This window comes from Suncus etruscus, chromosome 9 (assembly GCF_024139225.1).
Source record: "Suncus etruscus isolate mSunEtr1 chromosome 9, mSunEtr1.pri.cur, whole genome shotgun sequence".
NCBI classification, from domain to species: Eukaryota; Metazoa; Chordata; class Mammalia; order Eulipotyphla; family Soricidae; genus Suncus; species Suncus etruscus.
The window spans coordinates 19,078,258-19,104,884 of NC_064856.1; the positions used below are offsets into that span (position 1 = coordinate 19,078,258).

The 26,627-nt window shown below is 43.5% G+C and overlaps 1 protein-coding gene and 1 pseudogene across 2 annotated transcripts in view; both read left to right on the forward strand.

Moving 5' to 3' along the window:
* Nucleotides 1–26,627, forward strand: part of PPP1R16B (protein phosphatase 1 regulatory subunit 16B) — a 122,081-nt gene that overhangs the window by 23,604 nt on the left and 71,850 nt on the right. The window contains exon 1 of one of the 2 annotated variants that reach the window (XM_049779222.1): nt 6,929–7,178. The exons of the other annotated variant lie outside the window; for it this stretch is intronic. Within the exon in view, the coding sequence (XP_049635179.1) occupies nt 6,929–7,178 (250 nt within the window). Of the gene's footprint in view, nt 1–6,928; nt 7,179–26,627 lie in introns of those variants that run through there. 2 annotated transcript variants of the gene reach the window in all.
* LOC126017408 (ATP synthase subunit gamma, mitochondrial-like) lies at nt 21,998–22,910 on the forward strand (annotated as a pseudogene).

The window sequence follows — 26,627 nt, forward strand, 5'->3', positions numbered from 1 at the left end:
TCTTTAATTAGACCAAGCAGGGCTTTCTCAGCCGGGGGTGGGAGGAGGTGTGTGGGTCTATTGGGGGAAACTAGGTCACCTGAAAACCAGCAGCCAAGAGGGAGCTGTCCTGGAGCCCCAGCTCTAGGGAACCCAGGGGGGCAAGGTGGAGAGGCTGCCGGGAGAGCCAAGACAGAGAAATTGTGCTCTGGCCCCTTTTACTGGCCCCTGGGAGACTTTGTCCTTGCCTTTCTCCAGAATTCCGGGCAACTGCCCTTATTTTTCTCCCTGAGCTACCTAGAAGGTCACCTAGAGGGTGCCTTTGTCTGCATGGGGTCTGCTGTTGGGCTGGGTGGAAGCACTCACTAGGAGTCAGGCCTGGTTCCAGTAGTTGCTCAGTGGTGAGTTTGGAGTATGTCACCCACTGACCCATGGCTTGCTCTTCATCCTCTGTCCAAGATGCCAGCTTGCCTTAGCAGTGTCTGTAGTCTGCACTGTCCTTGTGCAACAGATGCTAACAAATTCTTGTCTGAGATAGGTAGGAGAGTATTTCTGGGATTTCTCTTATAAGAAGAAATTCTGGATTTTACATATGGACCCCTTGCGCCCCCAGGAGTGATCACTGAGCCCTAAACACAGATCCAGGAGTAAAGCCTGTGGACCGCTGGGTATGGTCTAATCTGCTACCTCCACCACAAAAAAGAGATTGCTACCATTGAGATCAGTAGCTAGGCAGGGTTTCCAAATGCCTGTCATTCAGGTTAGCTAAGATAAAGATGTTTATTTATTCTTGTACTGTATTCTCTTCACCTTGCTAGTTTTTCACTAAAATAGATTTATTAAAAAATAACATTAAAAATATCTCCATCGGGCCCAGAGAGATAGCACAGCGGCGTTTGCTTTGCAAGCAGCTGATCCAGGACCAAAGGTGGTTGGTTCAAATCCCCGTGTCCCATATGGTCGCACGTGCCTGCCAGGAGCTGTTTCTGAGCAGACAGCCAGGAGTAACCCTTGAGCACTGCCAGGTGTGACCCCCAAAAAAAATTATCTCCACCATAAGTAAATAGTAACTATGAAAACAAAACAGAAAACAAAACAATGTTATTTTATTCCTTCCCAAGGGAAATGGCTTGCCCAAGGCCAGAAGCCTGAAGCCAGCTTTCTCTTTGTTTACCAGTGAGATCAATGTGCTTATATAGATGTTAAAGATCTATTATCAAACCAGCTGGCATGGTCTCCTAGAGAAAATCTGATCAATAAAAAAAAGCAGGATAGGACTTTCCTAAGCCTGGTCCCTGCTTCTGAAAGTTTCCTTGAAGTCCTGATGGTCTTTCTTAATGTTAGGGAAGCACTTGACTGAAAGGTTGGCTGGGGCTGTTTTTGTAAAGGAATATATGCTTTAATGAACAGTATAAGAGATTGGTGGGATTGTTCTTATCTTCCATTCTTGCTTGTTTTGGGCACTCCCCCCACCCCAGTATATGAAGTATATGAAGCAATAAGACTCAGTGCATAGACTCAGGGCTGAAAACACTCATAGGCTGCTTCGGTTGGAGTGACACAAAGGGACATTGTGCAGGGGATCCAGAGAAATCGGGGCCACTCCTCTCTCCTTGTTGCTTGTTGAAGGCCAGGCATCTGGTTTTTTTGTAGGGGCATCACTGCAGCTTGGGTCCCTGTTCTGCATGGGGAGAGTACCCTGGCTCTCCTCTCTTCCTGGTGCAGATTGGACCCCTGGGTGTGATGCCAGGCTCTTTCTGCCAAGGACAGGGCTTGCCGACTCAAATGGAACTCAAATGCCGACTCATGGGAGCTAGTCTGAGTAGCCACTAAAGAGGAGGATCAGGTGAGAATGGGTGGGTGCACTGTGGAGATACTGGTGGATTAAAGTGTGTGGCCACATGGCGGGGGGTTGGGGTTAGGCCTTTTCCACACCTGCTGGTTGTTGCCATGGATGCTTCTGTAGTCAGGTACTGAGTGGTTCTAAGAAAAGCCAAAAATCCAATTTTGGATATAAAATCTTCAAGTGTTAAATACTAGCAGTGAATCACAATATTGCAAAATGGGGTGTGGGCCAAAAAGCAAACATAAGAGAAAGCATGCTGTGAATCCCAGGTCAAGTGTGACCCACAGTCTTGCCTCACTCACCCACCCCTAAGACTGGAATTTCTTTGGAGCTGTGCTGTCCGCATCTCCCATCTTCTCTAAACCATGTGGTGCATTTTGGTTTCCAGGAAAAAAAAAAAAAGGTTGGGGCAGAATCAATGAACTGCATAATACTACTCAGTGTTCAGAAGGAATGAACAGTTGATAGATATACCCAACACTCAAATGTCAAGAAATTCATCCTGAATGATAAAAAGCCAGTCTCAAATGGTTGCCTGTCATCTGATTCTGCTTACATACTGATTTTAAGATGATAGCATTCTAGAGATGGAGAAGAAATTAGTGACTGCCGAAAAGTAAGAATAGGAGGAATTTCAGGGAAGAGAAGGGTTGTACTGAAAGAGCAAACTGGGACAATTACTTGTATCTTGAAATGGACACAAAAGGTCCTGCATACATAGAGGACATGTGAAACTGGAGAAATCTGGGTGATTGGTGGATTTTTATCTATGTAAGCTTTGCCATGGTGATACTTTTATCATAGAATAAATTGAGTAAAGTTTCTTTGTGTGACTTGTTACAACTGTATACAAATCTGCAATGATCTTAAAATAAAAAGTTTAGCTAACCTATTAAGAAGACATGACAGGGGCCAGCATGGTGGCACTAGAGGTAAGGTGCCTGCCTTGCCTGTGCTAGCCTAGGACAGACCTAGGTTCGATTCTTCGGCATCCCTTTAGTCCCCCAAGCCAGGCGCAATTTCTGAGCTCATAGCCAGGAGTAACCCCTGAGTGTCACCATGTGTGGCCCAAAAACCAAAAACCAAAAAAAAAAAAGAAGAAGACGACGACATGACAAGGTATTTGAAACAGAGCAAAACCAAAGGCAGCTGGAGCCGGTGGGCTCGTTTCCTGCTGAGTCTTATCATTGGTTTATTTTTACTTTAGGTAAAACATTGGGGTCCTTTGCCTCGGGAGCTTTGCCAGCCAATATCTTTACTCTCTGTTTACCCTCCATTTGCTTTGCTGGGAGAGATTTGAAGAACAACCTGTGCTCTGGAGGATTAAGGTCAAGGCTGAACCTTGGTCCTTAGCCTCCCAAGGAAGAACCATCCATTCCCTCAGAAGAGGGAACCCAGGGGTATAACTATCACTTCCAGTGCTACCTTGAGATTTACTGTGATCATGGATCATGGGTGTTTCCACATTACACAAAAGCCTGTACAATTGTTCTCTGTCTCCCAGCAACCCAGTTTCTACGAGCTTTGCCTGTTGGGCATCCAGATGTGCTGCAGTTCCCTGGCCCCTCCCTTCTTCATGCTGCTTGCTCTTTGCTTTTAGGTTGATCAGTATTTTGGTTTTGTTCTTTTTTTTGGTTTCATTTGTTTCTTTTTCTGACTGTTCTTTGTATTCCTTAGATATCCTGTATATTCTGGGAGGTGGATAGAATATTTCACAGGTAGAAAAACAGGTTTAAGAGATTCCAGTTGTTCTGGATTCTTTCATTTTTTGCGCCCAAGAGAACTTAGGGTCTGTGCCAACTTGAAGATGGAGACCCAAGTGCCTTCAGACTCATATTTTGTTTCATTTTTGTTTGTTTTTTGCTTTTTTATGGGGGGCACAACTGGTGACATTCAGGGGTCACTCCTGGTTATGTGCTCAGAAATGGCTGCTGGCTTGGGGAACCATATGGGACACCAGGGGTTCGAACCGCAGTTTGTCCTAGGTTAGCGCATGCAAGGCAAATGCCCTTATTCCACCTCTCTGGCCCTCAGATTCATATTTTGGCCTAATTGTCAGAGAATTGATAGGAGTAAGAAATGCAATTTTAAAATCAATTTACTTTCTACAGGGACAGGGATGGGGCTAAGTAATAGAAACACTTGTCTTGTATGTGTGAGGTCTTGAGTTCTACCACTGCATGGTCCCTCAAGTACCACTAGGTGTGACCCTCAAGCAGACTCGTGTAGCTCTGAAGCCGTGTGGAAAGAGGCACCAGAAACTAGCTAAAAATCTCCCTTCCCTTGTCATTGTTGTTGTTGTTGTTGTTGTTGCAATGATGGGCACTTTGCATATGTGGTCGAAAGCACATGGTGGTACTTGCTCCTCAGGGCTCATTGTGGTGCTCAGTAGGGTTGGAGGGGTCACATCCTTGGCAATGGTACTTGGCCATCTTTAAGTTGTATTTGCTGTAGTTGGGACGCTCACACATAACTGGCTGTGGTATGCTATAAATGACACTCTCTGTGGTAGAATGTAGACCACACAAGATGTGGGCAGTTCCAGGGGTACTCTTGGCCTCGTGCTTATAAGTCTGGCACTTTTGCCATAAGCCATACCTAGTATACTTATTGTGTTCCCAGATTTTAAATTTCTTTTTTTTTTAGATTTTTAATTCCTTTTTTAAAAACTATTTATTGATTGATTGATTGGTTGGTTTTTGGGCCACACCGAGCTGCGCTCAGGGGCCACTCCTGGCTTTGTGCTCAGAAATCGCTCTCGACAGGCTTCAGAGACCACAGGGGATGCCAGGAATCGAATCAGTCTGTCCCAGGTCGGCAGCATGCAAGGCAAATGCCCTACCGCTGTGCTATCTCTCCGGCCCCAATTTTTAATTTCTTAAGGGGATTTTTTTTTGGGGGGGGGGCACACCCAGCGGCACTCAGGGGTTACTGCTGGCTCTCTGCTCAGAAAATGCTCCTGGCAGGCATGGGGGACCATAAGGGATGTTGGGATTCGAACCACCATTGGTCGCTTGCAAGGCAAATGCCTTCCTGTTGTGCTATCTCTCCAGCTCCTCTTAAGGGGATCTTAAGTAAATTTCAACTAAGATTTTTGATATAGTCCAACAAAATTATTTTTTGGGACCACACTCAGCAGCGCTCAGGGGTTGTTCCTGGCAGGCACGGAGGACCATATGGGACACCGGGATTCGAACCAACCACCTTAGGTCCTGGATCGGCTGCTTGCAAGGCAAACACCTCTGTGCTATCTCTCTGGCCCCTAGTCCAACAAATTTATTTTGTTTATAGGGCTCTTTCAGATTCTTAGAAACCAAGAATCCCAAAGATCTTTTGTTTATGTGGATTATATTTGTCTGCATTTACTATATTATATTACTACTGAAAAATAAAAATCTGTCATTAAGTTCTTTAAAAGGAATAAGGACCTCATCACACATTATAACAATAAAACCCTTTATATGTTCTAACAATATCACAATAACCCCTTTATGTAATAATAATATAACAATAAATCCTTATAACAATGACAGTTTAACAATGTAACAATAAAATACCTTAATGCCTAACAATATTATAATGATAAGCTTATATCTTATAACAGTATAACAATTCTCAACATAAGAATTTCAACCCTTATATGTTATAACAAAAGAAACACATAAAAAGTGGTAACTTGGGGCCGGGCGGTGGCGCTAAAGGTAAGGTGCGCCTGCCTTGCCTGCGGTAGCCTTGAACGGACCGCAGTTCGATCCCCCGGTGTCCCATATGGTCCCCCAAGCCAGGAGCAACTTCTGAGCGCATAGCCAGGAGTAACCCCTGAGCGTTACCGGGTGTGGCCCAAAAACAAACAAAAAAAAAAAAAGTGGTAACTTAGGTGGTTGATGAGGTATTAGCTAAGATCCATGTATAATAATATTGCAATGTATGTCACAAATCATATTAAAATATATGTATATCAGATCAGTGTATTGCTCTAATCAACACATGTTACAATTTTAAAAAAGAAAAGGACCTATCACAGCTCAAGGGTAGACCTTTTCTTGCATGTGTGAGGCCCTTGATCTGATCCCTAGCACTGCAAAAATAAAATGGAATAGAAGTGTTTTTCCTTGATGTATGAATGTGTGGTGGTGGTGGTGGTGGTGGTGGTGGCAGTGGCTATTTTGGCCATATCTGACAATGCTTGGGGCTGACTCCTGGCTCTGTGCTCAGGGATCACTATCAGTGGTGTGGATGTTGTGGAATAGCTAGCAAGGGAAGGAGACAAAGACACAAACTTGAGGGAATGAGGAAGAAATAAGTTTTTTTTAGCATCGGTGCCAGATCAAAGGAGACTTCTAAAGCTAGCACACTACACACACACACAAACCCCAAAAGAATTTCAGTTATACTTATGTAGGAGTGCGCACCTAGAGCTGGAAGAGGATCACACAGGACTAAGCATAACATGTGCCAGGGTGAGTAATACGTCACACAAACATGCCAGGCTGAGACAATATATACATTTTCAGGCTTCCCAGATTGGGACCAGACTGCCCTTCTCAGATGAGACAATAAAAAATAACTTTGGAGCCGGAGCAATAGTTCAGTGGCAGGGCAGTGGCCTTGTACCCAGCTGACCCAGGGCGGACCTGGGTTGATCCCCGGCGTCCCATGTGGTCCCCCAAGCCAGGAACGATTTCTGAGTGCATAGCCAGGAGTAACCCCTGAGCGTTATCGGGTGCGGCCCCAACTTCCCCCAAAATAAAAACCTGGCAAAAGTATGGAGAGCCAGATTTCCACTGAGGAACATAGCTCCCTTTAAAGCGGGACTTTATCAATTCCCCCTTTGGAATCAAACCCAGGTCGGTCACTTGCAGGCACCTGCCCTACCGACTACACTGTCTCTCCAGCCCCCAAAGAGAAGTGCTCTGAAGGGGGGCGAGGTGACATGGATGAGGTGTGATCCAAGGTGTGAGCCTAACATACTGCCCATTCTTGTGTCTCCACCCCACCTGCAGGCCCCACCATGAGGCCCCAGTCCCGCCGGAGCGGTTGGTCGAGCACCCTGAGTGCGCCCTGCTAGCCCACAGCTAGGGCCCAGGAGGAGGTGCGGTGGCCATGGCCAGCCACGTGGACCTGCTGACTGAGCTGCAGCTGCTGGAGAAGGTGCCCACGTTGGAACGGCTGCGAGCCGCCCAGAAGCGCCGGGCACAGCAGCTGAAGAAGTGGGCACAGTACGAGCAGGACCTGCAGCACCGCAAACGCAAGCATGAGCGGAAGCGCAGCACAGGTGGCCGGCGCAAGAAGGTGGCCTTCGAGGCCAGTGTGGCACTGCTGGAGGCCTCGCTGAGAAATGACGCCGAGGAAGGTAGGGTACATCTGTTGGGATGTTGGGGTTGAGGTGCCCCTGCTCAGGGCTGGCTACCTGGGCTGGCTCTCACCTGCCTTTGGAGAATCTTATAGAGTGAGGTTGTCCAGTGCAAACTTTCTCATTGGGCATCTTGATAAGCCACCCCAACCCCGCTATTGCTCATGGCTGTATTATTAATTTTAATTTAATAGAGTTTGTGCATGCCCCGCCCCAGCATTTCTGTGGTCTCTGTATTTTAGGATTAGAGGCATTACTTCAAAAGCTTTAAAACCACCATTAGTTACTCCCTCAGTGGCTCTGTAAACCTAGTTTTCACCTCTGGGAAATGGGACTGATCCATCTCAAGGGCTTGTTGGGAAGATTCAGTAAGAGACACCCTCTAAAGTTCTGAGCTGTATGCCCTCAAATTGTGTGAATGATAGGTTCTATTTTTATGCACTTACTCTCTTTTATTTATATGATGGGTTTGTTTAGTTTACAGAGTGAGTGTCCATAGAGTTTGGATTCAGAGATGGATCTCTGTGCTGTCTAGGACATTTCACTCTATAAAGGGAATGAATAAAATATTAAACCCACACATACTCTTAGCATCTCTTCAGTTTCAATCTGTAGCAAGTGTGGGGACCCCTTAATGATATGACTGTTTTATTTCCCATGATCCAGATATCCCAGTACACAGGATATCTGGGCTTTGTGGGGGAAGGAGGGATAAAAACCAGTGGTTGTGAGCGGGGCTGTACAAGTTCAGGGATCAATCCTAGCATCTAGCGTGTAATGCATAGTTCCAGCCCTCTGACCCCAGGAGACTGGTTCCCTTCCACTCCTTTTATAGATAGGAAAATGAGTCTTGGAGAGGTTCAGAACCCCAAGCACAGCAGCAGAGGCAGAAGCAGGAGCCCAGAGGCCAAGCTCTGACCTATGTTTTTGTATTCTGATGTAGAAATGAATGAAGGATTGAGACCTCACCTGAATCCTCCTCCCTAACCATGTGCAGCAGAGATGTGTCCTGTATGTACCCTTTACCCATCCTCTGGTCCCTCTTGGCATGTCCTGCCTGGCTCTTCCTGAGGGCTCAGCCTTGTTACTTGGAGGGAACTCCAGACCCTTGGCACTATAGGCATCCATGAAGGAACAGCTGGGCAACAGTATCCATGCAAGTGGGACTGCTTCCCATCTCGGAAGACCGAGATTCTAGACCTATAAGAAGTGACTCCCACCTTTAATGGAGTACTGTGCAGCCATCAGGAGAGAGGAAGTCATGAAATTTTCCTATACATGGATGTACATGGAATCTACTATGCTGAGTGAAATAAGTCAGAGAGAGAGAAAGACGCAGAATGGTCACACTCATCTATGGGTTTTAAGAAAAATGAAAGACATTCTTGCAATAATTTTCAGAGACAAAAGAGAGGAGGGCTGGAAGTTATAGCCCACTTCATGAACCTCACCACAAAGAGTGATGAGTTTAGTTAGAGAAATAACTACATTGCGAACTATCCTAACAATGAGAATGTCTGTCTAGAGTACAGGCGGGGGCGTGGTGGGGAGGAGGGAGATTTGGGACATTGTGGTGGGAATGTTGCACTGGTGATGGGGGGTGTCCTCTTATATGACTGAAACTCAACCACAATCATGTTTGTAACCAAGATGTTTAAATAAAATATTATTAAAAGGAAAAAAATAAAGAAGTGACTCCCATGTTGGCCTTAGTGACTGAGCACTGGGAAATGAGCCTAGCGGCCTTCCCAGAGTTCTTGGGTGGGAAAGATCACTGCCCTGGGCCCAGGGTGAGATCACTCCTTCAGGAGAGGTGTGATTCAGACAGGGACAGCGCCCCGGAGGTTTCTCCCCACAAGTGACTGTTAGGTGATACATGGGTTCATCCCACTCAGGGGGCGGCTCTGCTGCCTGTTGTGGGTGGTACGTCATCAGCTCCTGTCTTAACCATCTTCCATTCCACACCCTGACAAGGTCCCATGTCCTTTCCTGGGGGAATTCTCTGGGAGCTGGTTGTGGGACTGCAGAGCCTTCATGACCCCATAGTCCTCCCTACCCAGCCTCACACTCCAGAATATTCCTTCCTGCCTGGTTGGAAAGAGCATTGATCTGGGAGCCTTGCTAGGACCATGAGTAGCTGCTTTTACCTCACTGGCTTCTTCATCTGTCAAATGGGGTATTAAACTTCACCTCAAGTAGATGGAGCACTTAAGTGATCAGGTAATGACCATTTTAACACATTTTTCTGTCTCATTTTGTTTTTTTTGGTTTTTTTTTTTTTTTTTTTTTTTTTTTTTTTTTTTTTTTTGTTTTTGGGCCACACCCTGTGACACTCAGGGGTTACTCCTGGCTATGCGCTCAGAAGTTGCTCCTGGCTTCTTGGGGGACCATATGGGACGCCGGGGGATCGAACCGCGGTCCGTCCGAGGCTAGCGCAGGCAAGGCAGGCACCTTACCTCCAGCGCCACCGCCCGGCCCCTGTCTCATTTTGTTCTTTAAAAAACAAACAGACTCGGACCGGAGAGATAACATGGAGGTAGGGCATTACCTTGCATGCAGAAGGATGGTGGTTTGAACCCCGGCATCCCATAAGGTCCCCCGAGCCTGCCAGGAGTAATTTCTGAGTGTAGAGCCAGGAGTAACCCCTGAGCGCTGCCGGGTGTGACCCAAAAACCAAAACAAACAAATAGACTTTGGAGAACACAATTAGACCCTAACACCAACTACATAAACAAGCACAGAATGCCCTTACTCCCATGATGGTGACTGAGATTCATTTCCTGGGTTGCCTTCCAAGTGTTTTTCTCATTTACTTAGTCTTTATGGATCCGGAGAAATCTAGGAGGGTCCTTTGGGGTAGTAGATGGTGCTTTGCTTTTGATTTTATGTTGGTGATATCCTGCATGCATTTATCTGTGCAATTTTTTGTTCACTCAGCATTATCTCATAAATATGTTTCCATGCCAGCACATGTGTGGTGGGATAATAAAATTGCCCTGTTCTTTTTGCCCACTGCATAGTATTCCTCAGCATGGAATTACCAGCATTTAAAATACCTACTTTTTATTGCTGGGCATATTGGTGTTCTTTATTTTACTTCTCCTTCAGTGATAGTAAAACACATGACAGTTTGTGCACATGTAAAGATTAATCTAAAACAGATGGGGAAAACATTTAAGAACTGGATCCCAAGACATGTATTCATTTTAAATGAGCAATGGGTTAGACTCCAGGGACTGGCTCCCTGGCTCTGGAAACAACCAAATAAGTGAGGTGGAGTGCAGAACCCCATGCCTGAGGTAGGCTGTGGGATGGAGAGATATTCATTCACTTAGCCACTCTCTCCCTGTTGCTGTGTTTGGTGTGTTTTGAAGCTGCCCTTCTAAGTGGTTGGTCTCCCTGCTCTGCCTCCTGGCAGCACCACAGAGTCTGCTACTCCCCACTGGCTGGGAGGCTTCTGTGAGCTGGGGGAGCTGGTGTTGGGGAGGCAGCTGGGGGTGTTAGCTCACAGCCGGGTGGGAACACAGGCTGCAGCTTCTCAGTTCCCCTGAGCTCACAGAAACAGCAGCTGAGTCAGTCTCCTCTCCACTTGCTAGGCCAGGCTGAGTCATTGCATAGAAAGGCAGCCCTGAGACTCATTCAGTCCCTACTCTGGCTCTGCATTGCCTTAGGGCTGATGCCCAGGTTGCAATATGGGGGAATTAAACTGTCTGAGTCTCACCCATTGTGTCCACTGCCCAACTCCTCTCCATGCTCTGGCTACCCTAGTTTGGTTCTTCAACTCCTCCCTACTCCACGTTTTCTCACCTTTTTGCTCTGTAGCAGCACTTTTCTCCTGGAACACTCTTCTCCTGATGAATAAATCAGAGCACTTCAGGTTCGGGTCCAGAATCTTCCTCAGGAGTCCTCCTTGCAACATCCACCCCCATCTCAGTTAGAGCAGAGACTCAGGACCCAGTGTGTGTGTACTTCAGCATTTACTGAGATGCTGTGCAGGGTGATGGCAAGGAGCCCAGTGCTCCAGGAGTGAGTCGCCCACCATTCAAATCCCTACTGAGTCAGTCTTAAGGTGGTCATAAAGCTGCTAAGCAACCTTAAGAAACTTCTTTTGCTCTTCAGCAAAAATGAGGAGGCTCTGATACATCTGGATCAAGGGTCTGGATCCAGTGAGTTGACGGGTTTAGTGGTACAGTGAGAATGATATAAGTGGTGATTGATGTTATCATAGACCATTTATTTCCACACATATGGAATCTGCTTTTATTTCATTTGATGTTCATCTTTATTGGGTTTTGTTGTTGTCTTTGGGCCACCACCCACAGTGCTCAGGGGTTACTCCCAGCTCTCCGATCATCCTCCTGGTTGGCTCAAAGGACCATATGGAATGCCAGGCAAACACCTGGCATGTACAAGGCAAACACCCTACCTACCTGTTCCCTCATCACTATTGGTTACAGAGTGCTTGCAAGTTTAACTTTCCAGTTAAACTTCATGATAACACTACGAGTTCCATAGTTAAATATGATTTCAATAAATAACTCTATTGAGGTTTCACTTAGGCATCATGAAAAGCACACCATTCAGTAATTTTAACTCATTGGAAGAATTGTGCATCTAGCTCTGTGACAATCCAGTCTTAGAACATTCCATCCCTCTGAGAAGAAACTTCGTGTTTGTTTCCTCTAGTTACCATCTGGCAGCCCCAGCTCTAGTTTTTCCCACTTTTCCCAGCCCCCAGGCTACTACTATTGTCTTTTCTGCTTCTGTAAATTTAATTTTCTGGGTATTGTATTTAGATAGACCCCCCAGATCACCATGTGATCTCTGTAATTAGCATTTTACTATTTAGAATAATGTTTTCAGGCTGTCTGTGATAGCTGCTATCAATGCTTATCCCTTTCCCTTTCCTGTGGGTGTTTTATTGTATGGATATACCACAATTGTTCATCCCTTTACTGGTAGACATTTACTGGTATTTTGGGTTATTCTTTCCTTTTCAGGTCAGGATGAATGTCTGTTAAGAGCATCTGTGTGCAAATCTTGGTGTGGAATATGTTCCCATTTCTCCGGGGTAGTTTGTTTAGGAAGAGTATTACTAGGTCATATGATAAATTTATACTTATCCCTCCTTCCTTTTCTCCTTTCTCCCTTCCTCCCTTTTCCCCTTCTTTTTTTTCCTCTTTCCACTCCTCCTTCAATTTGTTGGCCCACATTCAGTAGAGCTCAGGCTTTCTGCTCAGAGATCATTCCTAGTGTACACTGGGGTACCATATGAGGTTCTGGAGATCACACTAGGGTTGCATGGCTAAGGTCCAAGGCAAGCACATTACCCACTGTACTATCTATTTAGCCTCTAAACTTTCTTTTACTTTTCCTACCCTAATCTTCCCATTTGATGATAAGGCTCTAGCAATCATGAGGGTAGGGATGGGTGTGTGGTCTATACACTTGGTTGTAGAGCTTGCATGATTGGTTGTGGCAATCATACACACTAGATTATAATGCATGGATTTGTCAGAATTGCACTCAACATGTGGGCGGTCCTGGGGAATCAAAGTTTTGGCCTTGCTGCCACTGAGCCACATCCCAGGGCTCCTGTATTTAATATTTAAGAAACGCCTAGACTAATAGTTACTCCATATAAATTCTTAAACCTCTTCTTTGTGGGGATATGTCACTTGCCATGACCTCACAAATTTTTAATGAGTACACCTAGATTGGTTGAATGTTGTACTTTTTTTTTTTTTTTTTTTTTTTTTTTGGTCTTTGGGCCACACCCGGCGATGTTCAGGGATTACTCCTGGCTGTCTGCTCAGAAATAGCTCCTGGCAGCCACGGGGGACCATATGGGACACCGGGATTCGAACCAACCACCTTTGGTCCTGGATCGGCTGCTTGCAAGGCAAACGCCGCTGTGCTATCTCTCCGGGCCCGAATGTTGTACTTTTGAATTTAAAATTTTGGAGAGGGTCTTCCCAATAGTGCTTGGAAGCCCAGGCCCACTCCTAGAAACACCTAGTGTAGATCTAATGACTGGTGCTTGGAAAGGAGAACTAGACAGTGCCAGACTGAAGGCAAACCCTACAGCCTTGTCAGGTAAAGCTTTGAGTTATCTCCTTGGTCCCTGTAGCCCACATTTTAAACCACCAGTACTGGCTCTGGCCTGATCTGGTCTTGGTTATCTCTGGAAAACTATCAGATATAATCCTGGTCTGTGTCTATCTGTTGGTTCAGGCTCTTTATTTTGGAAGGCACCAGAGTTAAGCACTTCACCCTTGCTGTGACCTTTTCCCATGATGCAGGAACACAATCTAGCTAGAAACCCCCTGAACATTTTTCTCAGGGACTCTGTTCTTCCTCTCTGAAGATGTAGGGTTTTCTTACGGAAACTGTCCACATTTTTAAAATGTAGTGGTTCTTCTAGAGCCTAAATGTAATATTTTCACTTTTATTCTCATGGTAAAGGTTTTCTCTAATGGAAGAATTAGGCAGAAACCCATATGTAAGCCATATGTAAGCCAGAGCTGTTGGGAAGGGAGCTTGTAACCCTCCTACCTCCCCCCCAACCCTAGGTGCTTTGGTAAACTCCTAATGCTGCTTAGCCCAGCAACTCATCTCAAGGGAACTTGCCTTGGGTTTCCACTTTGAATGACTTTGAAAAGGAAGTTTCTTTTGTCTTTGTTATGAAAAGACTGCAGTCTGGGAAGTAGAGAGGTAGTTCTCTCAGTAAAGTGCTTGCTGACCTGGGTTTGATTCCCATATACCCCATATGGTTTCCCCCAAGTACTGCCAGGAGTGATATATGAGCACAGAGCCAGGAATAAGCCCTAATAACAGTTGGGTGTGTCTCAAAAATCAAAATAATAATGACATTACTAATAATAAATATATTATTTTGTAGAAAAAATATTAAGTACAAAAGAGAAGAAACCTAAAAAAATAAAATCATACCTTCTCCCATAGGATAATAGTAGTAGTTCTATAAGGTTGTGGTTTGGTCTTGCTAGCCAGGGGCCCAATGGGAAGCAAAGAATGCTTTCCTGGGATATTGAGGAACATGTTGTTAAGAGGCAGTTTACAAAGAGCTTAGAGTAGTAGTATTCCAGATATAGGGCTCAGGGCCTCTGTATATAACCAAGGCTGAGAATCTTCTAAGTGCTTTTGTTTAACTGGGTTCATTGTTGATATTTACTATATTAGATATAAAAATTGAATAATTAAATATATACCCATTGTTTAAAGTATAACCGTAAGTACATTATCTGTTGCACTGGTTGGCTTTTGCTGCATAGATTTATGAACTTAAAAGTTAGCTGTGGACCAGGAAGAAAACTCAAAGGGCTAGGACACTTGTTCTGCATGGACACTTGTTCTGCATGCCCCAGGCCTGGGTTCAATACTCTGCACTACATACTTCCTAAGCATTGCTAGTTATGCCCGAGTGGCCTCCGGCACTGCCAAGCTCAGGCACCAAAACTGGCAGGCGTGCACAGTTGGGTCAAGTGAATACTGCTGGGAGTGACCAAATTTTCTGAATACCACTTGAAGGGCTCCTTTCCCCTTAAAATAAAAGAAAACTTAGCAGCTTGAAACAATAAACAGACTCTCACTAAATTTCTATGAATCCAAGATCAGCTTAGTTAGGTGGTTCAAGCTTGGGATCTAGCATAAAATGTGGGTCATCTGAAGGTTTAACTAGGACCAGAGGGTTTGCTTCTGGTGGAGATGGAGAGAGTTCTCAGCAGGAGACTGCTACTTCCTACCACAGTCTTCCACTGGACAGCTAAGTGTCATCAATAAGAAGACAGCTTCCTTTCCTTACCTGTGAGACACATGTACAACAAGAAAACCCCAACTCTTTCATGAAAGTCTTTCTTGAAAGTCATATAACCATTACTTCTGGAACATTCTTTTCATCAGAACTGACTCTTTAAGTTCAGCTCCTACATACTAAAGATGAGGAAAATTAAGGGCCAAATTGTACAATATGTATGGCTTTTCTTGCTTACAGATGATCTGATTAGATCCCCAGCATTGGACATGGAACCTCCAAGCCCCACCAGGAGTGATCCCTGAGTGCAGAGGCAGGACTAAACCTTGAGTACTAGTGGGCATGGCCTCAAACAAAATAAGACAAAAATTGGGCCCCAACCCATGAAGGGAGTAGAATTTGTGGTTATGTTTCAAAATCACCACACATCTAAATATTAACGATTTTTTTCTTTTTCTGTTTTTGGGTTATTCTTGGTGGTGTTCAGCTGCTTCTTCAGGCTCCCTAGCTCAGGGGTCACTACTGGTGGGGCTCAGAGTCCATATGCATTAATTGCAGAACCATCTCTATCCCATCATTAATATTTTTTAAAATGAAAACAACAGGGCTGGAGAGATAGCATGGAGGTAAGGCGTTTGCCTTTCATGCAGAAGGTCATCGGTTCGAATCCCAGCGTCCCATATGGTCCCCTGTGCCTGCCAGGCTCAATTTCTGAGCCTGGAGCCAGGAATAACCCCTGAGCACTGCCGGGTGTGACCCAAAAACCACACACAAAAAAAAAATGAAAACAACAGTAAGGAGAACAGTCTTATTTAATACTTTTGCACATCTTTGTGAAATTTAGCTCTGTAAATGACTGCTGAATTCTTATCCTCTTACATTCAATCTGTTCTGCTATGTTATTTTGGTTAAATGAAGAAAATCTTACCTCATACAGATATGTAGATGGAAAAGAGAAAATATTTTAATTGCTTTGTATAGATAATTGTGGATAGTCTTTGCTACTGCAATCAAACTCAACAGGTGGTAGATTCTTGACAGTTAATTGCAATGTGGAATCTGAAGCAATATCAATTTTTAGCCTTTTTTGCTCATATTAAAATACATTGCTCTGTCTTACAGTTTTAATGGTTCTTTATTCATACATACATTTTATAACAGTATATTGGACTATTAGAAAATATTATATGATTCTTAAAACATTAGCAACAAAAGCAAAAACAAATGAGCAGGAATATATAAAAAATCTATGTAATAAAAGAAACAATGACATGAAAAGGTACTATATGGACTGAGAGAAAATACTTGCAAATTATGTACAAGGTGCTCAACTCCAAAAAATAGAGGGCACTAATACAACTCTATAACAAAAAACAGAAAAAAAACAAAACAAAAACCCAAATGCAACAAAACAAATAACTATATAAGTACAGATGGAAGAAACTAATGATGCATTTACCCAAATGCAATATTAAATGACTAACATGTTCATAAAATGCTTCATATTATGAATCATCAAGAAAATGGAAATCAAAGCCACTGTAAGATATTACCCATTAGAAGAGTGGTTGCTTATCAGAAAGAGGATAGAACACAGTGTTGCCAGAAAGGGTTAGAGAAACAGAAATCCTTGTGTGCTGGTATTGGGAATGTTGGGAATGTAGTGCTGTCTCCAATGGAAACTTACGGAGACTCACTCCTAGACAATTCAAGTGGAGTCACCATGATAGTGACATAATAGTGAGGCAGTCCTGTTTTGTGGGTATATAACTGAGGAAATTTAATCACCACAGAGGGGTCTGCACTGCAGCCCTATTCCACACCAGTCAAGGTATAGAAATAACTCAAATACCTACCAACAGATGAAAGGATTTTTAAAAAATGTGATCTATGATTATTCATGTGTGAACATAATATGTGTTCATAATGGAGTGTAATGATACAAATCTAGCTGGTCTAACCTCCCACACACCTAGGAATGACCTATTGGGCCTGCCATCATGTTGACAGAAATGTCCTGATTCATGATTATATATTTGAAAATAAAGGGGCTGGAGCAATGGTAAAGTGGGAAGGCACTTGCCTTTCATGTGGCTAACCCAGGTTTATCCTTGGTACCCAATATAATTGGAGTCTCACCAGGAAAGATCCCCAAGCACAGAGCCAGGAGTCAACCCTGGTTGCATCATAGGTGTGACCCAAAAATAAAACAAACATGCAAAAAATAAATAGAGGGACTATAGAGATAGTACAGGGTTAAGGAGCTTGTCTTACATGTGGAGACTCTGTTTTAACTTCTGGCACTGCATTGGGTCCCCCAAGCACATCGAGGGGTCAGTTTGAGCACAAAGCCAGGAGTAGCTCCTGAGAACTACTGGGTGTGGCCCATCCCCTTACATATATGTATTTATGTACATATATAGACACCCACATAAATTTATTATTTAGTCATTAAAAAAAGGAAATGGAGGCAGAAACAGTACAGTGGGTAGAGAGCCCTTGCTTTATATGCAGCCAGCCTGGCTTTGATCCCTGGCATTCCATATTGTCCCCGAGTTCTGTCAGGAGTGATCCCTGAGTGCAGAGCCAGGATAACCCTGAGCATTACTAGGTGTGGTGCAAAAACAAACATAAAACAAAACAAGGGGCTGGAGAGATGGCGCTAGAGATAAGGCGTCTGCCTTACAAGTGCTAGCCAAAGAAGAACCACTGTTTGATCCCCCGGTGTCCCATATGGTCCCCCCCAAGCCAGAGGCAATTTCTGAGCACTTAACCAGGAGTAACCCCTGAGCATCCAACGGGTGTGCCCCCCCCAAAAAAACAAATAAAAAAAAAACCCAAAACAAAATAACTCATAGCATAGATGAACTTTGAGGGAATTGTGCTAAGCAAAATAGATCAAAGAAAGACAATTTAATATATGTATGGAATCTAAAAAAGCCAAACTCATAAGAACAATAGATTGGTGGTTTTTAGAGGGTGTGAGCGGAGGTGGGGGTGGGGATGTGGATAGATAATTGGTCAAATGGTATAACCTTCCAGTTGTAAGCTGCATAGGTTCTAGAAATCGAAAGTGGTTATGATTAATAATAATGTTTTGTTAGCTTGAAGGTTGCTAAAGTAGATCTTAAATATTTTATCGCACGTAAATGTAATTATGTGAGTCCATGGATGGGGATAACTCATTTGTTGTATTATCATTTGTACAATCTATGTATACATCAGATCTTCACTCTGTATACCTTAAACTTGCACAGTGATTCACATCAGTTACTTTTATTTTGAGCCATACCAAGCAGTGCTCAGGGGTTACTCCTGGCTCTATGCTCAGAAATCATTCCTGGCAGGCTCAGGGGACCATATGGGATGCTGGGGATTGAACCACGGTCTGTCCCAGGTCAGCAGCTTGCAAAGCAAATGCCCTACCACTGTGCTATTACTTCGGCCCCAATTTCAGTTACCTTTTAAAGAAGTCAGGGCAGATGAGCAAATGCGGGTTCTATAAGTTAGGTCTACCTTCTGAATGTTGGTACATTTCATACAACATAAAAATTTCAAGAGAAAAATAACTTCAAGTACCAGGGAACTCTAAGTTTGGAATAGAAGTTTCTAAAATTCTGAGGTTTGCTTAAAAGCTCAATTCTGTCACAGGCAATCAATACTCAGAAGATCTCTGTGTGTTGTAGAGGAAAAGTCTGATAGATAATGAAGTATGAATAATAATCATTTGCTGACCATCCTTTAATAAAAAGTGTTCTGCCAGAGAAGGGATTAGACTAGTGAAAAACTGTTGCTCTAGAATGCAGATGAGACAGTGGTCATGCTTGAAACATGCTTTTCATTTAGCAACACAGGATATCAAAAGGATGTTAGCAAGGACTAAGAATGAACACATCTGTCTGTGTTCTCTTTTATTATTATTTGTGGGGGGAGTGTAACTAGTGGCTGCATCTGACTTCAGAGTCACTCCTGACAGAATTTAGGGGACCAGGCAGTGACAGGATTGAAGACTCCCATATGTAGAACATTGTTCCAAATCTTGAGCTATTTCCCAGTCCCAACTACTTGACCATTTGAAAGTAAGCTTATTTCTTCCCTGCCTTCTGGTTATAGAATATGTGTGTTTTGTTTTGGTGTCTGGGTTTTCACTGAGATTTTAGTCACTGTGAAATTATAAAGTTATTTATGATTGGGTTTCAGGCATACCATGTTTCAACATTGATCTCTTTACCAGTGTCCAACCCCCCCCCCCAGTGTTACCCACCCACCCCATTTGCCTCACATTTACCAGTCTGCTTCTACTAGAAGTGCATTTTAAAAATATATTTTTGGTCACACTCCAGCAGTGCTCGGGGATTGCTCCTGGCTTTGCACTCAGGAAATATGCTTAGCAGCGCTCAATGGACCCTCTGGAATTTCAGGGATCTAACTTGGATCATGTGGTATGAGGCAAATGACTTATCTACCGTACTATTTCTCCAGCTCCAGTTTTTTAATAGAATTTTTATAACATTTAAAAATTATATTATGTGGGCCCGGAGAGATAGCACAGCGGTGTTTGCCTTGCAAGCAGTCGATCTAGGACCTAAAGTGGTTGGTTCGAATCCTGGTGTCCCATATGGTCCCCCGTGCCTGCCAGGAGCTATTTCTGAGCAGACAGCCAGGAGTAACCCCTGAGCACTGCTGGGTGTGGCCCAAAAACCAAAAAAAAAAAAAAAAGATTATATTATGTAAATTATATTAATATACTACTCTATAAATTTTAATGTATAGTTTTAAAATACAATTTTATATAATTTTTAATATATACATTTTTAACAACACTGAGACTATTTTTAATTTAAATTTTGTTTTGTTTTGGGCCATATCTGGCAGTACACAGGGCTTACTTCTGACTCTGCATTCTGAAATCACTCCTAGTGATGCTGGGGCCACCAGAATAGATGTTGGGAATTGAATCTCAGTTAGCCTTGTGTAAGGCAAGTACCTTTAGCCACTATACTATCTCTCCAGTTTTTAAGACTCTTTGCTTAGAGCCATTTTGGGTTGATAGCAAAATAGAGGAGAAAGTAAAGGGATGTCCTATGTATCCCCATTGCCTTCCATGCACTTTCTCCCATTCTCAGTACAACTCACCAGAGCAGTAATTTGTTGACAACTGAGAACCCTTTAGTTGTATAGGAGTTCAACAAAATGTTGTTAAAGTGGCTGTCCCTTTTATATTTCGACCAGGACTACGAAGTGTGTTTTTGCTGCTCAGCACTCTCATTAGTATCTGGCAGTGCCAATGCCTGGTTTTGACCCAGGTGCTTCATCTCACTGTTTTAGTTTTCAGTCCCTGATGACATGTGAAGTGGAGCTTCTTTTCATATGCTCTTTCTCCATCTGTGTGTCTTCTTTAGTTTGACTTTTTTCAAAAAGCTGTGCATAGAAAGCAGTAAATATGGTGATTAGTAAACAGGTTTAATGGAAGTGTTTTTTTTTTGTTTGTTTGTTTTGGTTTTTGGGTCATACCTGGCTGTCTGCTCAGAAATAGCTCCTGGCAGGACTGGGGGACCATATGGGACACCGGGATTCGAACCAACCACCTTTGGTCCTGGATTGGCTGCCTGCAAGGCAAACGCCGATGTGCTATCTCTCCGGGCCCAATGGAAGTGTTTTTTATGCATCATTGCTTCTGTTTTTATCGGGCAAGTATCAAGAAAAAAGGGAAAATAATGTCTTTTTGTTGTTTGGGGGTCACACCCAGCTATGCTTCCAGTCTGGCTCTTTCTGCTACTTGCTGTGGAAGGGGTCACTCCTGGCAGTGAATGGGGGAAACAAGTAGTGCCCTAGGCATTAAACTTGGATCAGCTGCCTGCAATGGCAAGAACCTTAACTCTGGTGCTCTCCTGCCTTGTAAATAACATCTTAGTATTATTATGTAAATAGTTTGACTCCAAATAATTTTGACCTTCTGAATACCTTAAAGTGTCTTGGGGACACAGTTTTCTGGGAACCAACATGGATGATGCTATCATTCTAGAACTAACAGTGGGAAGCTATTCTTGTCCTTTGGTTGCAAGGGGTAGGGGGTAAGAACCTGCTTGAAACATTAGGAGGGTGCAGAGAGGGTGTGCATCCTTCTGTTGCATGTTACTTAATGCTTCCACCACCCAAGCAGAGAGCAAAAGGCCAAGATGGGTCTGGAGGAATAGATGGGGTCTGTCTGCTCAGTTGTCTGTAACTCTTTGTTTTGATACACCAATGCAGAGTGTCTGTAGTTAGAAAGTAACTTCTGCCCTACATTTCTTTGTGGATTCAGCCAAGTTAGGTATCTACTTATGCTTTGAAGAACCTACACAAAATAAGGATAGAAATAAGGACAGCTTGGAAGGCCAAGTATAAAGAGGCGAGTGGGGCTGATTTCTTACAGCAGAGAAGGAGATAGCTCCAGGGTTTGGGATGGATGGGCTTCTTTGGTAGTGAGAAGTTTGGTATTAGAAGTTGGACCTTGGAGAATGTGACTATTGAAGCCCAGGTAAAGACACTTTTAATTCGATTGAGATGAAAACCACCGCTCTTTGGGTTTTGAGCCAGGGAACAGATGATGAGATCTAGATTGTGTAAAGTGTTTCCTGGCTGCTAAGTGGAGAACAGACTGTCAGAGTCTTTTTTTAGGGGGAGGTGGTTTGAGTCATATGAGGTGGCTATTCCCAGCTCTGCTCTAGAGTCACTGTTGGTGATGCTCTGGGGACCCTGTGGTGCCGGGTATTGACTTGGGATCCTCTGCACTCAAGGCAAGTGCCTTACGACCTTGTCCTATCTCTTTGACCCCTGAACTGCCTGAGTTTTTATCCTTGGGGCCTAAATGGAAGCTGGGAGCTGAAGAGAAAGCTCATGACCAGGGCTTTGGGGGAATCTAAAAACAAAGAGCAGGAGCTAACAGGGTTTGTTTTCAAGTCATAGAAATGAAGACTTATTAATAACTGCTGCCTCTTCAGCTTGATTCACTCAGTAGATGGTAGTTCCATAGTTTAAGAAGGGAATGATTGGCAGCGCTGCCATCATGTTCTCCATGGCGGCCGTCTTGGGGCTCTCGGGCCGTGCAGCCACAATGGATTCAAGTACGGAAAATGGCAACTTTGAAAGATATTACCAGGCGGCTACAGTCCATATACTAAGAAGATCACCAAGTCCATGAAGATGGTGGCGGCGGCCAAGTTCGCCCGAGCCAGGCAAGAGCTGAAGCTGGCGCAGCTGGCTGTTCGGGATGGGCTCACCGGCTCTCTAGGAGAAAGCTGACATCCAAGCGCCGAAAACAAGAAGAAACACCTTCTCATTGGTGTGTCCTCAGACCGTGGGCTCTGTGGTGCCAGCCACTCCTCGGTGGCCAAGCAGATGAAGAACATCGTGCCCACGCTCACAGCAGCTGGCAAGGAAGTGATGATCGTTGGGATTGGCGATAAGATCAGGGGCATCCTTCATAGGACTCGACTCACTAGGACCAGTTTCTTGTGGGGAAGTGGGGAGAAAGCCCCCAACCTTTGGAGACGCCTCGGTTATCGCCCTTGAGTTGCTGAATTCGGGATATGAGTTTGACGAAGGCTCCATCATCTTTAACCGATTCAGGTCTGTCATTTCCTACAAAACAGAGAAAAAAACCCATCTTTTCTTTCCATACCATCGCCAGACTGAGAACATGAGTATCTATGGTGACATTGATGCTAACGTGCTACAGAAATACCAGGAGTACAGTCTGGCCAACATAATCTACTACTCGCTGAAGGAGTCCACCACCAGCGAGCAGAGCGCCCGAATGACGGCCCTGGACAACACCAGCAAGAACACCTCGGATGATCGACAAGCTCACTGTGACCTTCAACCACACATTCAACCACACCCGCTAGGCCGTGATCACCAAGGAGCTGATCGAGATCATCTTGGGTGCCGCTGCTCTGGATTAATGAAAACCAAGTTGCACGCTCATTGTGGGGTTGAGTCTATTGCTGCCCTCGTCGGAAGAAATGGTTGGACCATGGGGTATAGCGAGATCTTTGTAAATTATAATACCATAAACGATTTCCAATATAAAAAAAAAGGAATGATTGAAGTCAGAGTGCGTAGGGGTTGGGAGAGAAAAGTTTTTCAGGCCCAACTGTTATGTCCTTTAAATATGCAAATAGACATCAATGAGTCTGAAGGTTAGGGGATATCAAGGATGTATGATATCAAAGTTTGGTAGTGTCTTAGGTTGGGGAGATAACCCAAGTTATAGAGTACATACTTTGCATGAATGTGTAGATCCTGGATTGGACCTCTGCACTGCATTATAGCCCCAAGATCTGCTGAGTGTGACCCCCCATAAAAACATCAACAAAAATTAGGGCCCTAAAGCCCAACCTTCCCACCATCTGTTTTTTTTTTTTTATTTTGGGGGGAGGGCACACCTGGTCTTGATCAGCCCCTACTTCCGAGATCATCTCGGGTGCCGCTGCTCTGGATTAATGAAAACCAAGTTGCACGCTCATTGTGGGGTTGAGCCTATTGCTGCCCTCGTTCCAAGAAATGGTTGGACCTTGGGGTACCACTCAGATGTTAATCCCACTCGGATGTGCTCAGTAGAATATGTAGTACTAGGGACTGAATCTGGGCCTCTAGCCTACAAAGCCTGTGCTCAACCCATTGAATTGTCTCTCTGACCCACCATCTGTTTTTGTCAGTAGTAGAGTTTTATTGAGACAAGGCACACCCATCATTTGCATATTGTTTGCATTTGCTTTCACACTACCATGACAAGGCCAGGGAATTTCAGCAGAGGTCATGTGGCTCACAAATTGAAAGCATTACTGTATATGATCAGATGAGGAAACACTGTGAAATAAATGTTAGCAGCTATAAAGGACCAGCGAGCAAAGGCTATGGACCTTTCTCATACTGTTCTTCCTTTCTTGTTTATCTACAGATGTTCACATGGTATTTAAGCTATTTTTGGTACAGTTTCCCCCAAAAGATCAAAACAAATTTATCCAAAATATATTAATCTTACAAATCTGTGTGAGAATATCACTGAGGTATAGACGAAAATGGTTAAGACAGGCCCAGAGAGATGGCTCAGAAAGCTGGAATTTATGCTTTGCCCAAGGGAGACCCTGGTTCCACCCCCAACACCATATGGTTTCCCAGGAACTACCAGAGGCAACCTCTGGGCACTCAGCCAGGAACAGCCCTGGAGTACTATTGAGTCGACCATCGCCCTACACTCATCAAAGCCCCATGCAACAAACAAATCAACAAAATGATTAAGATAGAAAATTTCATGTCATGTATATTTCACCACATGGTAAATAAGACAAGTAAATAATAAAAATATACATAACAAAACAGTAAATAAATAAGACAAGCAAATCAATAGTCAAAAACAAAACAAACTTTAGTCAAGGATGAGAGAGATTGGAGAATGGGAGGCTACAGTGTAATAAAGATTAGTCTTAGTGTGAAACAATTAAAATAATTTTGGGGGGGCTGGAGAGATAGCACAGCATCGTTTGCCTTGCAAGCAGCCGATCTAGGACCTAAGATGGTTGATTCGAATCCCGATGTCCCATATGGTTCCCCGCGCCTGCCAGGAGCAATTTCTGAGCAGATAGCCAGGATTAACCCCTGAGCACCGCTGGGTATGGCCCAAAAACAAAAAAAAAATTTCTGGAATGTATGATAGTGGTAGTTGCACAATAATGTCCATGTGCTTAATGCCACTGAACTATGCACTAAGAAATGTTAACATGATCCATTTCATTTTGTATATATTTTATCACAATTAAAAACTGAATTGGAAAAGAATGAATTGGGACAAGCATAACATCTTGACTAATGAATTTTCAGAGCAGGCAAATGGCACATATGTCCATTGAGCAACATTTCTTTTACCATATTCGAGTATAAAGCGCACCTGTGTATAACATGCACCCCTAATTTTCGATTAAAAATCGTATAAAATTTTGTTTAACACCAAGCATTGTAATTGACAAAAAAAGTTGTTGAACATGTGCGGCCATGATAATCATTTATTGACAACATAAACTGGTATAAAAACAATACCAAAATAAAATGACCGGTAACAATATTTATTTAAAATGCTTCAAAGTCAGACTCATTATCAGATTCACTAAAGAATTGTTCCCATTCTTCTCGAGTTAATTTTTCATCAGTGTCCCAGTTGGCAGGAACATCTGTTTTTCCAGTTTCTTTGCTTTCTTCTGAGTCTGAATTCCACAGCAGGTCGTCTTCTGTGCTGTCCATTTGATTGCTGATGCCTGTCTTCAAAAAACTCTTGATTATCATTTCTTTTGGTGTGTCTTCCCATGATGTTTTAACCCAGGATGTCACGAGAGATAGGCCACGTTTCTTGACATTTTTATTTTCTTCACCCTCGCGTACAGTGCGTGGCTGCAGCCTGGAAAAGGTGCAGTGTCAACTCACAATTTGTCTGCACCCTCATTGGACCACCCACCACTGCCACCCCTCCCCAACCCTCATTTATAATGCACACCCAAGCTTTGATTTCTTTTTTTGGTAGAAAAATCTGTGTGTTTTACTCAATAAATACGGTAGGTACTTTTGGAAAGTTATGGAGTTTTTCACCTGTGGATATCTTATTATGTTCATGAAAGAAGAGCTCTAAAGTTTGCATATTCATTTTGTCTAACATGACTTTACTGAACTCTCTTTAGTCTCAGTATTTCAGTAGGTTCTTTTTGGGATTTTCTGTGGAAAATCACTGTATGTGTGTTTGATAAAGTTAACTTTTCTAGGGTTTCATTGAAGCCTGTCCACTTTATATCCTGTCCTCTCTCTTCTTTCCAAACGAACTGCTCTACTGACTTAATGAAATATGACTTTGAGATTTGTGAACATGTTCTGCTTTGTCTGATCTGGGTCACTCGTGGGTGAATTAGCTGTCAACTTCCCTACTCTGGTTAAGAGTTTGCTATAGGTTTTTTTTTCTTTGTTTCCAGCGGACTTTTTGGGCAGCCACAGTTGACTCATATTGAACTTTTAAGAAACTAGAACCTTCATGTTGGCTTTCCATTGGTAAAATGACATCTTCCCCCATCTTGTCCTTATGCAATTGGTTTTTCAAATGGTTGAAATACATCCTTCATAGAGAAAAGAGCACAGCAGAGTATATTTGCACATGTTAAACATATGCATGGAACCAGCATTCAGATTAGCTACAGAATGTCTCAGAAGCACCTCAGAAGTCTTGCTGGATAGTGAGTGACTTTTAACATTCAAGACTAAATTTGTTTTGTTGAGTTCTAAGATCGTTAACAACCTGATCAAATTATTTTGATTGTGTTACCAGTGACAAATCTAGCCCAAACTAAGCACATTATGGACAGAGGGCCCTACAAATTTGACTGTTAGCTGTCTCACCAGTAGGCATCTTTCAGCAACACACAAAACATTTTTCTTCCTAATAGTTGTATGATTCACCAGGTCTCAGAATTTATCTCATTGGCTAAGATTGGCTATATACCCAACTGTTAGCCAACCACAGTGGAAAAAAACAAAGATACAATCTTATTATTAGTCTGAAGTGAGTAATATGCCTACCCCTGGCATCATCTAGCTCTCCCCAAAACATAAAGACTGACACTTAAAGATTTGTTGTATCTACCCCATAGGAATGCTAT